At 40.8% G+C, this 13,932-nt stretch overlaps 1 protein-coding gene across 1 annotated transcript; it reads left to right on the forward strand.

Annotated features, from left to right (window-relative positions):
- The first annotated feature begins 422 nt into the window (after nt 1-422).
- Nucleotides 423-10,366, forward strand: LOC102297868 (glutamic acid-rich protein). Its single transcript, XM_005943914.3, has 3 exons — nt 423-712; nt 2,272-2,599; nt 9,221-10,366. Exons 2-3 carry the CDS (start codon nt 2,332-2,334, stop codon nt 9,583-9,585), a joined length of 633 nt encoding a protein of 210 aa, XP_005943976.1. The 5' UTR covers nt 423-712; nt 2,272-2,331; the 3' UTR covers nt 9,586-10,366.
- The last annotated feature ends 3,566 nt before the right edge of the window (nt 10,367-13,932 follow it).

The following is a 13,932-nucleotide window of genomic DNA, read 5'->3' on the forward strand; positions in this document are numbered from 1 at the left end:
ACACAGAAGGGAACTAACAAACCTAAAGTAAAGTAAAACTAAAGTAAAAACAAAAGGCACAAATAAAAGGACAGGAAGCAATAGAAATAATCTTAGGATAACTCATACACACAAGAAAATACAAAGTAACACTGTTAACAGAAAACTCTAAATAATACAGAACTCCAACATGAATTGCTTCTCAACACCAGAAAGAATCACGATTTGCAGAAAAATTCAAACCCAAGGCTCAAAGACGCACAAACACATAGTACACTGTGCAGTCCAGAAGCCCCACTTTCTGTTTCCAACCAGGGAGGAAAACGTATAAAAAAATACCATCCTGCAGACAGCTGCTGGCATTTGTGGCTCACTAGGCAGACAGTAGGCAAGTATTGCTTCTATGGGTGTGTACCTGTGTGTGTAAATAGGTCATTACAAAGACCTGCAGCTTTGATACTTAAAGAACGTGAACGAGACGGAGACAGTGAACATGTAACCTGTTTGCTATGCATTTTTAAACAGAGAACACAAAAGAGATATTTTTCTAAAGACCTGGGTGAAAACATCTGTCTGAATAATCTTTGAAGGTTTGCACTGCAGTGGAAACACAGACAAACACTGATGTGCAGAAAACTTGAAGAAACACGGAAGTATTTGTTCAGGAGGGTGGACGATCAGATCTGCAGAGCAAAAAACTAGAAGCTACTTGGAACAAGGACAGAGAACAAAGGTGAGCGGCAAATTATGCTAATGAGTGATTATAACAGTGTTTTATGTTTTTGAATGGAATCAATTTAGTCTGTTGTTTTCACTGTGTGTCAGCTGTTGGGGTGCGTTTTGTTCAGCAGGAGTAGACGAGATCCAAATGATGCCAAATACAGCTGCTGCCAAGAAATGTCGCTCCCTAATGATTAAAAACTATAAACCAGTGCAAAAATGACAATTCACTATAGACAATAAATAACTAAATATAATCCACTATCCTCAAATCACACATTACAAATACTTACCGTTGGTTTGTGAATTTTTGTTGCTCCCTAAATTGGCGCGCAAATCATCAAAACTTTCTGAACGTGTTCTTTCGTTTAAAGTTACTGAAAACCATCAAGTTTTCACATTTCAGGCCACTTTGTGAAACTTTGTGGGAGAACAAGTTTATTTCCTTCTATCAAAATATTTATCAGGTAGCGTGAAGGTGATATAACCTTTTTTATTTTGATCTGAAAGGGAATATTGCACACTTTTTTTCACGATTTCATTATTAAGACCGGGGTTATTATTCTAATGGTCCCTTAGCCTTTAAACATTGTAAATTTACCATAGGTAGTAGAAATAAAAGTAAAGAGAATGAATAAAATGTATGTGCTCCGAGCTAGCGTGTTAGCAAATGAGGAAGTGTTCCAGTTGTTGGGAAGTTTTTCAGTTTTAAAAAACTGAGACTTGTTCTGTTTGATTTTTTTTTTTTGTTTTGCTTGAGGTTGAATTTTACTGCAGGCATGTTCAGGCAGCTCCTCCACACACAAAGACAGGGAAGCACGAGAGGCAAAGATGAGGTATAACTCAAAGCAAATGGATGTTTTACCTGCAGAGAGAGAAAATGGGTCCAAAGGATTTTGTTTTCAGTGCTTCACAGCTCTGCTGCCCACAGGTTGCTGACAGAACCAACTAAAGTTGGAATCACATCTAACTGACAATTTAATTTTTGTTTTGCTTTAGAGTGGCCTCTGTTTTTATTAGGGTGAGGGTGTGTTTTCTTTTTTTTTTTTTTTGCTTGTTTACTTTGTTCTATTCATTTCTGACATAAGAATAAGCTCCAGGAGTTAATAATTTCAAAGTTGCACCAAACTGATAATATTTAACACAAACATGTCCATAATGTTTAAAGTAATCCTTCTAACAAATGACCTAAACTAATCGCAGAGTTCTAACTTTAATCTCAAAATTCTGAGAAAAAAGTCAGAAATCAGAGAAAAAATAATTCTGAGAAAAACATCAGAATTCTGGAAAACAAGAAGAAAAAAGAAGAAAAAAATAGCTTCCATGTCTAAAAAATAAAGCAGGCACTGAAACGCATTAAATCTGCTTGGCCAGCAGACCTTCCATTTGTATATTTGGCTCCATTCCTTAGCAAACGAGCTCAGCAAACACTTTGATGACAACTTTATGGGCTGTCAGTATCAGACAAAACAATTTTTTATCTGTTACATGATTTTGATGTTTAGATTCGTCATTTTGTTCCACAAATTACTTCTAACATCTTCTTTCTTGTCTTTCATCATCAATCCACAGACCTGAAGACCCTTAGTAGCTGATTGTGCACCTCCACATAAGACTTGCTGACAGTTAACAATGACTACTCTAGCACAAGTTAAAAAACTGCTGAAAGATTACCTGGACGAGCTAAATGAATCTGATCTAAGATCCTTTCAGTGGTACTTGGCCTTGAATGAGACAAAGGGACAACAAACTATCAAGACATCTCATCTGGAGAATGCTACCAGAGAGAAAACTGTGGACAAGCTGGTCCAGGTTTATGGGGAAAATGATGCTGTGAAGGTGACAATTGACAATTTCAGTAGCATTAAGCGCAACGACCTGGCAAAAAAGTTAACTGAAGGTAAAATGCCATGGTGGTGTTGACACATCATGCAAACATTGAATATTTGTTCATTTGCATCTTCTTGTCTTGTTCATTATCTCTCCCAATGCGTAACATACCGTCGATTTGTCACGTCCATAGGCCTCTCATAGTAACACAAAAGGTAACTTTCCACGTTCTTATGAAATGCTCAGTTTTCAATTCAATCAAATAGAACGCTGCAAAGCGGCTTTCTATTCCATCCCTAATCTTAACCCTACCCTTAACCATAACCTTAATCATAATTTTAACCATGCCTAACCCTATCCCTAACCCTGACCCTATCCCTCCTAACCATAACGTTGTTAAGTTGATTTTCATGTCACACGTAAAACACACTTAAAGATTCATTCCAACCGACTCTCATGCGTCCGAAGGCGTAACTGTGATGGGGTTACACCGTCACAGAACGCTGACAAGCAACATGAGTGCAGGCACGCACAACCACAATTAGATTCCACACTCTTCACAAGGTGTTATTGTGGCTACGTGTCGTTAAGCCAACAGGTCAGATAAACAGGAAGGGGTGACAGCTAATTCAGATATCCTGAACACAAAGGAACCACAGAGACTATGTTGACCTCACAGTCATTTCATTATTTACACACCTGCTGCCTGGGCTTTAGGGGGGTTGTCTGGAAGAGGAAGACGACTCAGTCCATCATCATTACTGTTGTTCTTGTCCTCTCTGTATTTAACGACATACTTATATGCTCTTAACAATACCGCCTATCGCATGATCCTCTGTGACGCCAATAGAGGGACGGCCTTCATCTCATGAAAAAAACTTATCAATGGCTTGTGATCCATGATAATCATATACTTCCTGCCATACAAGTACCTATGAAAATACTGTACACCTGTCACGGTTAACGCTGGCCAACCGTGGGGATGTGGGGAAAGGAGGACCCAAATGCTGGACTCTTTGATGCAACAGTGCATTTATTTACAGTGCAGGGAAAATAACAATAAATCCCCAGTGCGTTCCCGACTCTGACATGTCCTCTTGCCAGTGTTAGTGTTCTTTGTCTCCGCTCCTCAGTGTCTGAGCACCCCGTGCTCGCTGCCCTCTCGTCTCCACACTCCTCCTGGGGAATAACAAAGAGGCAGCCGTCAGACACACCACAATGCAGCAGACTAAACTTACTAACTGGCCAAGAGACTAACGTGAAGTCACGCAATGATCCAGCATCGGAGAGAGCTCCACCACACTCTTAAGTAGCTCCTCCGACGAGGCTTGATCAGCTGCAGGTGTGTATGGTCTTCAGGTGTGGCCAACCACCTGGCAGGGCCACACCCACCAGGTCTGAAGGTGCTCCAGATACACCGCATCCACACACAACACACGCACACCACACAACACACACACACACACACTAACTACACACTCACTACACACTAACTACACACACACACCAAAAATACACATGTCCATAATTGCTCAGACCCAGGACCCTGACAACACCAAATATTAAAGCCAATCCTTCTTTATCCAGCTGTTAGTAGTTCTTTTCTGTTACGTTCAGTGTACGTGATGCAAACCCAATAGGTTTCTCCTGACCATCTGCTGAGCTATCTCTGCTCCCACTAGGGGGATGCATTGCAAGAAAAAATCCAATCTTTCTTCTCATCATAGTGCACCAATACACTACTTGACAGTTGCAACAGTTCCTTTGACTTACAGAAAACCTTCTTCTGTTCTGGTCCCCAACACCACGGTTCCTCCTTTCTCAGATGCTTGTGCAGTGGGGCCAACAGCATGGACAAGTTTGGCAAGAACTTATTATAGAACTTCAACAACCCCAAATAAGCTTTGAGCTCTGTCGCTGATTTTAAGGGTGGCACCTCCTGCACTGCTTTCACTTTTGCCAGCACTAGACATAATGTGGTCTTATCCACCCGATGTCCTAGAAATGTCACTTCCTTCTCCATGAACTGACATTTGCTCCTTTTTAAACGCAGGCCCGCCTCCTCTAAGTGCTGCAGTACTCCATCCAGTGTCTGAAGATGTTTTTGGTCATTTTTTGTAGTCACCACAAATCCTGGCACTGGAGTCTGGCTTTAGTATTGGTACAATGGGTGCTGCCCAATCAGAGAATTTCACTGGCTGGATAATTTTCTCCTCCAACAGTCTCTCCACTTCTTGCTACACTTTCTTTTCCATAGAAAACAGAACTAATTGTGTCTTATATAAGCAAGGTTTGGAATCACTGGCTACATGTATCTTTGCTGCGAACCCCTTTAGCGTTCCTAGCTCATCCTTAAACACTGTTGCATGTCTGGCCAGTATCTGCTGCAGCATCTTCTCTGCCTTCTATCTCATGTACAGGATGCCACTCTAGTTGGAGGGCCTTAATCCATCCGCGACCCATCAAAGTAGTTCTAGCCCCTTTAACCACCGCCATCCAGTGTTTTTCTTACTGTCTCTGAATTCCACCTTCACTTTGGCTGCTCGTGGCCTTTGGCTACCTTGTGGCCTCCACACGTTCTCAGTTTGATTCCACACTTGCTTACTTTGGGTGCATTACTGCCTTTAAAAGGTTTTTTAAATGTCTCCTTTGACATGGTAGTGAAGCCACAGCCCGTGTCTGTTTCAAAAATCACATTCTGTCCATTTACTTTTAGTTCCTTTCTGATGGGTTCCTCCCTCGGAATACTAATCTCCTCATGCATATTGTACATAGTCACACTACTTGCCTTTATGTGCTGATCTTTTAGGATTTATCTTTTTAAATTATGATCGTGTTCTTATTTGTGGTGATTTTAACATTCATATATGCTGTGAGGCGGACCTATTGGCTAAGGACTTTCTTGCCCTTATCGACTCTTTTAATATCACTCAGTGGGTGAGAAAATCAACCCACACTAAAGGGCATATGCTGGACTTGGTATTGTCGTATGGACTGGATATTTGCATCACAGACATTAATGATGCTGGGATTTCGGACCATTTCCCAGTTATGTTTGATGTTCAGTTATGCAATATGGAACTGAACTCTGAGGGTCCACTGTGCCTATCGCGTCTGATTAATTCTGAGGCTGTTGCCCTTTTCTCTGCGGCCTTTGCGAACTCTGTCTGTTACGATGACATTAGTAATGCACCTCTCTCGGTTGATGGCGCAGTCAACTCTTTTATTTCTACATGCTCTTCTATTTTGGACACTGTGGCTCCAGTAAAGACTAAACGCCGTAAAACCTCTCGCCAACCCTGGCTAAATGAATACACCCTCGCTCTTAGACATGAACGTCGTCGAGCTGAGAGGAGATGGAAAAAAGATCAACTTCAGGTGTCCCTTGACATCCTGCATATGAGCCGGTCTAAATTTCAGAAGGCTGCCAAAATGGCAAAAACGTCTTTTTTGTCGAACATCATTGCAACTAATAGTCACAATCCTTGAGTTCTGTTTAAAATCTTTAACTCAGTGGTTAATCCCTGCTCTGATGTTTCGATGGGTGCCTCCCCGGCCCTCTGCGAAAAGTTTCTAAATCATTTCATAGATAAAATCTCAGTGTTAAGGGCCCCACATTCTCCGGCAGTAAATCAAGCCCCAGTTTCCGAATGTTCAACGGTTTTTCAACAGTTTGAACCTGTGTCGTTCTCGACTTTAATGGAAATAATTAATAACCTGAGAAGCTCAAATTCTCTGCATGACATTATTCCTTCTCGTATCATTAAGGATGCATTGAAAACAATCGGGTCTTGTATCTTATTTTTAATGAACTCATCACTGTTATCTGGCTGTGTTCCGACTGTCTTTAAACATGCAGTCGTGCAACCTGTTATCAAGAAAAGCAGCCTTGATCATAACACTCTAGCAAATTACAGGCCGATTTCTAAACTCCCTTTCATGTCAAAAAGTTTAGAGAAAATAGTGCTTCAGCAACTACAGACCCATTTAGAGATAAACGGTATAAGTGATAAATTGGGTCCTGTGTTGTTTTCTATGTATATGCTGCCCTTGGGCTCCATTTTTGAAAAACACAATGTCTCTTTTCACTGCTATGCTGATGATATTCAAATCGACCTCCACTTGACTGGGGATGTTTCGTCTTCACTACATCCTCTGTTTGATTGTCTGAGGGATGTCAAAGACTGGTTATCACGTAACTCTCTTACTTTAAATGAAAAGAAGACAGAAATTATTGTTTTTGATAGAAATATGCCTCTGGAACAACTGACTGGTACACTCTTGCCTGTTGCTAATCACCTCACTGATGCTGCTAGGAATCTTGGAGTTTTCATGGATAGTTCCTTCAAACTAGATAAACAGGTTTCTACTGTGGTAAAAACCAGCTTTCATCAGCTACGCCTAATTTCTAAGGCTAAACCTTATATACCACGCAAAGATCTGGAGAAACTCATTCATGCGTTCATCACTTCAAGACTAGATTATTGTAATTCTCTCTACTTGGCCCTTCAATCTTCCCTCCTTCAGCGATTGCAGCTGGTCCAAAATGCCACAGCACGTCTCCTGGCACTAGAAAGTATGATTCTATCACCCCTGTTCTAGCCAACTTACATTGGCTTCCTATTAAATATCGAATTGATTTTAAAATTTTATTGTTTACTTATAAAATCCTAAATAATATGGCACCTGACTACCTAGCTGATCTCCTCTGTCTGTATAGCCCTAAGAGAGCACTAAGATCATCGGGCCAACTGCTCTTAGTGCAACCTAGGTCTCGGCTGAAGACCAGAGGAGACCATGCCTTTGCTGTTGCCGCACCCAGGTTATGGAATATTCTCCCTCTTCATATTTGCGCATCAGATTCTATTCAATCTTTTAAATCACGTCTAAAAACATACTAGTTTAACCTGGCATTCCAGGCTAATCAGGGTAATTTACATCTGGCTTTGCATTTAGATTATGTAATTATTTTATATTTTATATCTGTAATTTATATTTTATATTGTGATTTTTATCTGTATCATGATTTTACTGGAAAGCACTTTGGTGTACTTTGGTCTTTAAAATGTGCTATATAAATACATTTTGATTGATTGATTGATTTCAGCGCCTTTCTCCTCACTCTCCCCATTATCCAAAAGTTGATTCTGTTCATCTGGACGTAGCGTTTTGTGAGAGAAATGTGTCGTCACTTGGATGAGTGACGAAACATTTCTCCCACAAAACGCTACGTCCAGATGAACAGAATCAACTTTTGGAGATTTACTTTCCTGGATGATTGAGAATGCATCAAGATGTTTTCTCCCCATTCTCCTCTTCTAAGACATATGCTTGTTTTCCTTGTCTGCCAGCCACACCCTCCTTTTTGTTCCGTTTTTTCTGCGGACCCTTTTTATGTGTCCCACCTTGCCACAGTTGTGGCACTTTTCTGTAACAAACCTGCAGTCACCGGCCACATGATTTATCCCTCCACATCTGTAGCATTCCCTGATATCTTGTTGTGACTTCGAGCAGACGTCCTCCATCTTGTTCACTGATCCTATTCGTTTACTGAATCACGACTGCTCCGTCATGCTCCTCAAGCCCAGTGTCTCTGTTACCTGCCTCCTTTGCTTGAGAAAACTTCAGCACTCAACAGCACCGCTCGCTTCTTCTCCTCCTCCTTAAAATAATTTGCGACAGAGAAGTAATCCAAAATCTCACAATGTTCTTCCCAGGATTGCAACTCGCTGTCAAACAGCACCACCAGGCCCATGGTGGTAGCCATCATTCCTCACCCAGAGTTATACTTTTGTTGGGGGTTTTCTGTAGGACACTGTAGGTTTCCAGAAAGTAGTCATAAATACATTTGTGATTATCATAGAAAATATGGCTGGAAATGAGCAAAGAAAAGTATTGTTTTGTGAAGAAAATTGCCTTGATTGATAATTATTATGCCTACTGGGATGGGCAGTGGAGTATAAAGGAAGGTTATCAGGGCCTACTGGAGAGTGTGAGATGGTTACGGTGAGGGTAACATGTAGGGTGGTTCAGCCACTTGAGCTTTGCAAATAAACTACTTTTTTTTTGTTTTTCATTGAGTTACTTTTATTTATTTTTTAAATTCTTTCTGAAATAAGTTCTTTGTGCACGTGGGAGGCCGGCATAATAAAGTACACACTCCGAACCCTGCCTGACTACGCCTATATTTGTTCGGGAGAAGTTTCTGAGAGGACCCCGCGGCAGTAACATGCCGACGATTTGTCACAGTCGTCGGTATGTTACGCGTTGGGATGAGAACCTGTTCATAGACATCATCAAAGATGGATGCAGCTTCTGGGGCAGAAAAATTAAGCCAATGATTAAATGCCTTAAACCTGCATTTCATGTAAAGGCCACCAGATGGCGACAAAAACCCTCCAGATCTATACAAGTCTCTCTGTAAACCCTTTGCTCCTGAGTTCAAGGTCTCTGTCACTTATATTCGGTCCTACTGAATAAAAATGGTCTGTTTTGTAAATTTTGGTTATTTTGTGATATTAAAAATGTGAAATTTCTTTGGTATTCTCACTCGTTGGCTAAGAACTCATCAGTACTGCATCCATCTTTTATAGTGTCTACAGCATTGGTTTAAATAGCAGTAACAGAGATATGCCACACCCTTTGCACTGGATTAAATAAACAATAACATTTGTATATATTTCATTTTAAGCAACTTCCAGAAAGGACAAGCCAAATGATGAAGAGGCAAGTGGTGAATATGCAATTGATGAGGAATCACAAGATGAAGAGTGGAATGATGAAGAGGAAGAGGATGAAGAGTGGAATGAAGAAGAAGACGAGGATGAAGAGTGGAATGAAGAAGAGGACGAGGATGAAGGGTGGAATGATGAAGAGACAAGAGATGAAGAGTGGAATGAAGAAGAGGACGAGGATGAAGAGTGGAATGATGAAGAGGAAGAAGATGAAGAATGGAATGATGAAGAGGACGCAGATAAGGAATGGAATGATGAAGAGTCAAGAGATGAAGAGTGGAGTGATGGAGAGCCAGTGGTCAAAAAGAGAAGAGTCCTTTGATTGAAACCTGAATGATGCGCTGGAGGTGGGAAAAAAATCTAGGAAATGTCGCGTCATCAGGAAGTCGTCTACAACCCTGAACCTCCAATTATTTTTGAAACTGTCTTTTCCTAGTGGATCAACTGACCACTAGGAAAATGCAGTTTTCTTATTTCTGTCTGTTTGTAAATTTTTTTTGTAATTTGAAGATGTTACTTGGTTTAACATGCTTGAGTCACTTGTAAGAATTGCCACTGACACAATTGTAACAAATTCAGATTTCTTGGTTTTAAAAGGTTACACGGTACAAAAACTCCAAAAAGTATTAAATCCGCCAAAGAGTAATTTAATTATAGAAAAAATAAAGTAAAATATGTTTTAGACGTTTCTGTTGAGCTTACTTTTAACACACATAATGACCGCAGAATTAGAGGACAAGAAATCCCACTTCCTGTTTTCACACAGGAAGGATAGACGCTGCTGATGTATGGTAAGACTATTCTGCTTATGTACAAAAATCACAGTTTATTAATCAAATACCTTGACTGTTCACAGACCATAACTGTGATAACGTTCAGCATAGAAATTATGCTGTGTGCGATGTATGTGGAAAGACAATTAAAAACTGTGGCAAAACAACAAACCTCGGTAAAAAAAAAAAGTGGGGAGCTGGCTCTCACTCGATGGGAGTTTGCTCTTCTGATTCACTACAAAGCATGACACATTACTGGAAGACAGTGTCAACAGTTTGTTAAAAAATAGTAACATGTCTGCCCCGCATTTTCTTGTTTGTAACTGTAACGGCGTTGAAACGATAGAAATAGTTATTAGTTAGATTACTAGTTACTGAAAAAAGTAACGGCATTACTAGTAACAGCGTTACTAGTAACGCCGTTATTCCCATCACTGTTGGTGGATAGTTTGATGGGATCGGTCCCTTCTGGGGGTCTTTGGGGATCAGGACTGTCCGGCCTTCAGTTAGCCATTCTGGGTTACTCTCATGGACTAGCAGCTGATTCACTGCCAGATGCTCGTGGAGCGGAGTCAGCTTCTTCAGCCGTGTTGTGGCCTGGTGCTGTCCGGCTCTTCATACTGGAGATCCTTTCTTGCATGCCTGCCACTGTGATTGTTACTGGATCCTGTTCATGGCTACTCTTAGATCCACTAGCCACTGAGCATTGTTGTTATGTGTTGCATCCTTCTCCCAAATGCTCTTTCAGTATTACTTCGTCTTCAGCCTTGGTGGCGGTGCTGTTCTCATATTGTTCCCTTACCACTGAGAGTACACCTTGGCTGGTTCTGTGGAGAACAGCTGGTTTGTTCTTCTGCCTTCTATCTCTCTGGTGTATCTTTTCAAACAGCTGGCCAAGGCTGTGAGTCTTACTTGGCAGTTTCCAAGGCCTCAGGTATGGACAGCTTACTATACTTCTTAGACACCTTTCTGCAGCTCCGATGGCAACGTGAATAAAAATTATGACGTGACATGTAACCTTTAAATTTGCAGTTTATCAAATGCCTCTGCTTTGTTGAAGGGAGTTTACTGTTGATTATTTTAGCTATTATATTAATATACAAGATATCAATTATTAGAAATGTGAGTAAGAAGCTCTGGTCAATAAAGGACCACTTTCTGTCTGCACCTTATACCCACAAAAATAGCCAACTTCCAGTGAATGGAGAGAATAGTTTCTGCTTATATAGTAACTGGTGTGTCTAGTTTACTGGAATGTACCGGCCTTAAATGGTGGTGACAGATGTTCAACAGGCAGAATTTGCATACAAAGCCATGACATCAAGGTCTAACTCATTTACATAAATTCTTCAAATTTAAAAGAAAACAATCTAAAAGGACTGCAGTGTTGTAAACCACAATTATTCATGTTTATTCATGTTGCAAATGTAGCACACTTAACAGCCATCTCATGATTTTCCAATTACAGTGACACAGAATAAATGGTAAATGGCCTGCATTTGTATAGCGCTTTTCTAGTCCATAGGACCCCAAAGCGCTTCACACTACATTCAGTCATTCACCCACATTCACACACTGGCGATGGCAAGCTACATTGTAGCCACAGCTGCCCTGGGGCGCACTGACAGAGGCGAGGCTGCCGGACACAGGCGCCACCGGGCCCTCTGACCACCACCAGTAGGCAAACTGGGGTTAGTATCTTGCCCAAGGATATTTGGCATGCAGCCAGGATGCAGCCTGGGATCGAACCACCGACCTTCTGATTAGTGGCTGACCTGCTCTGCCACCTGAGCTACAGCCACCCTGTAATGTTAATCAGAATAACATTTCTGATTATTCAAGAAGCGACACATTGTCTGAATCATTATCCTCTCTGGGCTCTCTGGGTTCCAAATACTCTTGAAAGTCCTCTAATATTAATCAGAATTCTTTCTCCACAAAAATGAACTAAAGTCACAGGAGGTTGCGGACAAGAAGAAATAAACAGCATCAGTGTCTGAAGATACCCTCATGATTTGTCTCAGCTCAGGTTGGTCATATTAACGTCAGTTCAATATATTTTCCACAGATTGTCCTCATCTGTTTCCCTGTCCGGTGTGTGTGGGAGGTGTTTCTTGAGAATCACCAACAGTGATGTTCCAGATAAGAAGCAGCAAGACCAGAAAAGAAGCAACACGAGCCTCTTTTTGTTTTTACTGTGCAGGCATGAGAGGAGCGTGTTTGCACAGATCTGTTTACTGTTTACGGAAAGAGTCCGTTTCTGGCAGAAATCCCATTCAGGAGAAATTGCACCACAGTGCAACACTTCTGCCCCCCTTGCTTACTTAAGGAACAAGGAAGCATTTATTTGAGAGTGCAGCAGAACAGCTCTACACAAGAAAACAGGAAAATTTTGTAAATAAGTAATTGGAAATTTTTAAGATGTATTTTAAGTGAAATTTACATTTTTTTCTTGTGTTTGCTTTGAATTCTGGTCACTTTATGTGTTTTCACTCCATTCAGTGTGTGAAAGTGTGAATGTGTGTGTGAATGGGTGGATGACTGAATGTAGTGTAAAGCGCTTTGGGGTCCGTAGGGACTGAGTAAAGCACTATACAAATACAGGCCATTTACCATTCAATTTTTTTTAAGTCAAGTAAAAGTGAAAAAGGCTCTGAAAAGTACTAATTTGTACCACTGATTTTTAAGCTAACTGAACCTAGCTATATTAATTTAATAATAAAATAATTATTGTTAGTGGGGTTAGGTTAATTGTGGATTCTTAATGCTCATACGTGTGAATGGTTGTCTGTCTCTATGTTTGGCCCTGTGAAAGGGTGTACCCCGCCTCTCGCCCTATGACAGCTGGAATAGCCTCCAGCCCCTTTTCCCCCCAACCCTGATAAGGATAATTGGAAGAGAATGGATGGATGGATGGATAAAATATTATTAGTAGATGGAAACACAAACTTCATTTTGGTCTAAATTTTAATTCTAATTAATTAATATGGTAAGGTAATTAATCAGGTAAGTAGAACACGAGCAGAGAAAAGAAAGAATATAAAAATAGCTCTGTTTTCTGTTGCCTCATTGTCGTGGGTGACTTTGTGTTTAAACAGGAAAACGTGTAGAGTCAGGGGTTCAAGTGGGTTTCAGCAGGTGGGGGAACCCTAAAATTGACTGTAAAGCTCAGTGTGAGGAAAAGAATCAACTCACAAAAATTTCTATTGAGAGCTCCAGTAGATTTTCTTAATGTACAGAATGTGATCAGCTGATCTAAATCCATCACAGTACAGCAAACTAACCGGTTTAGCCAGCACTAACCTGCAGCATTTAAATAGCAGTTTGTCTACATCAGTTCTTCTCTGAGGAATTTGAGAGGGATAGTCTGCTTGGCCTGCTGATGGCACAAGAAGGTACAAAACTTTAATGCTGACTCTGTAAGAGAAAAAATCAGGGCCATAAATTCTGGTGTTAGGGAATGCTCTCTTTCCCCCTTCTCTCTCTCTGCATGCCGGACACCAACCTAGGATGGTTGCCGTGGTGATGTGAGAAGCAACATCTCCCTACAGGGAGATGTCCGAAAGGTCCAGAAGATAAAATGTGAGCGGACATGGGGTCTAAAGGCTTTCCTCCAACTTTGACCAATGTTATGTTAACATTCTGTTTTTACCAAGTGTTTACTGCCCGGGGATGGCAGCCTTTGTCTCCTGGAGCAGTGCGGAGAGATGGAGGTCCATGTCACCATGTAAAAGTAATTTGAAATTCTAACCGTTCAATAAATTTTTTTTTGCAAACTTATAACTGACCATGTTTGCCTTTGCAACACTTGTAGCACCTGTGATACTGTTTAGGCTCAATCTGGATTAAAGGCTCACAGCGACGTGAAATAATAACTCCCCTGAAATTAGTCAAAC

Source organism: Haplochromis burtoni, unplaced genomic scaffold, assembly GCF_018398535.1.
Source record: "Haplochromis burtoni strain Fernald_Lab_line unplaced genomic scaffold, NCSU_Asbu1 Contig_278, whole genome shotgun sequence".
Lineage (NCBI taxonomy): Eukaryota > Metazoa > Chordata > Actinopteri > Cichliformes > Cichlidae > Haplochromis > Haplochromis burtoni.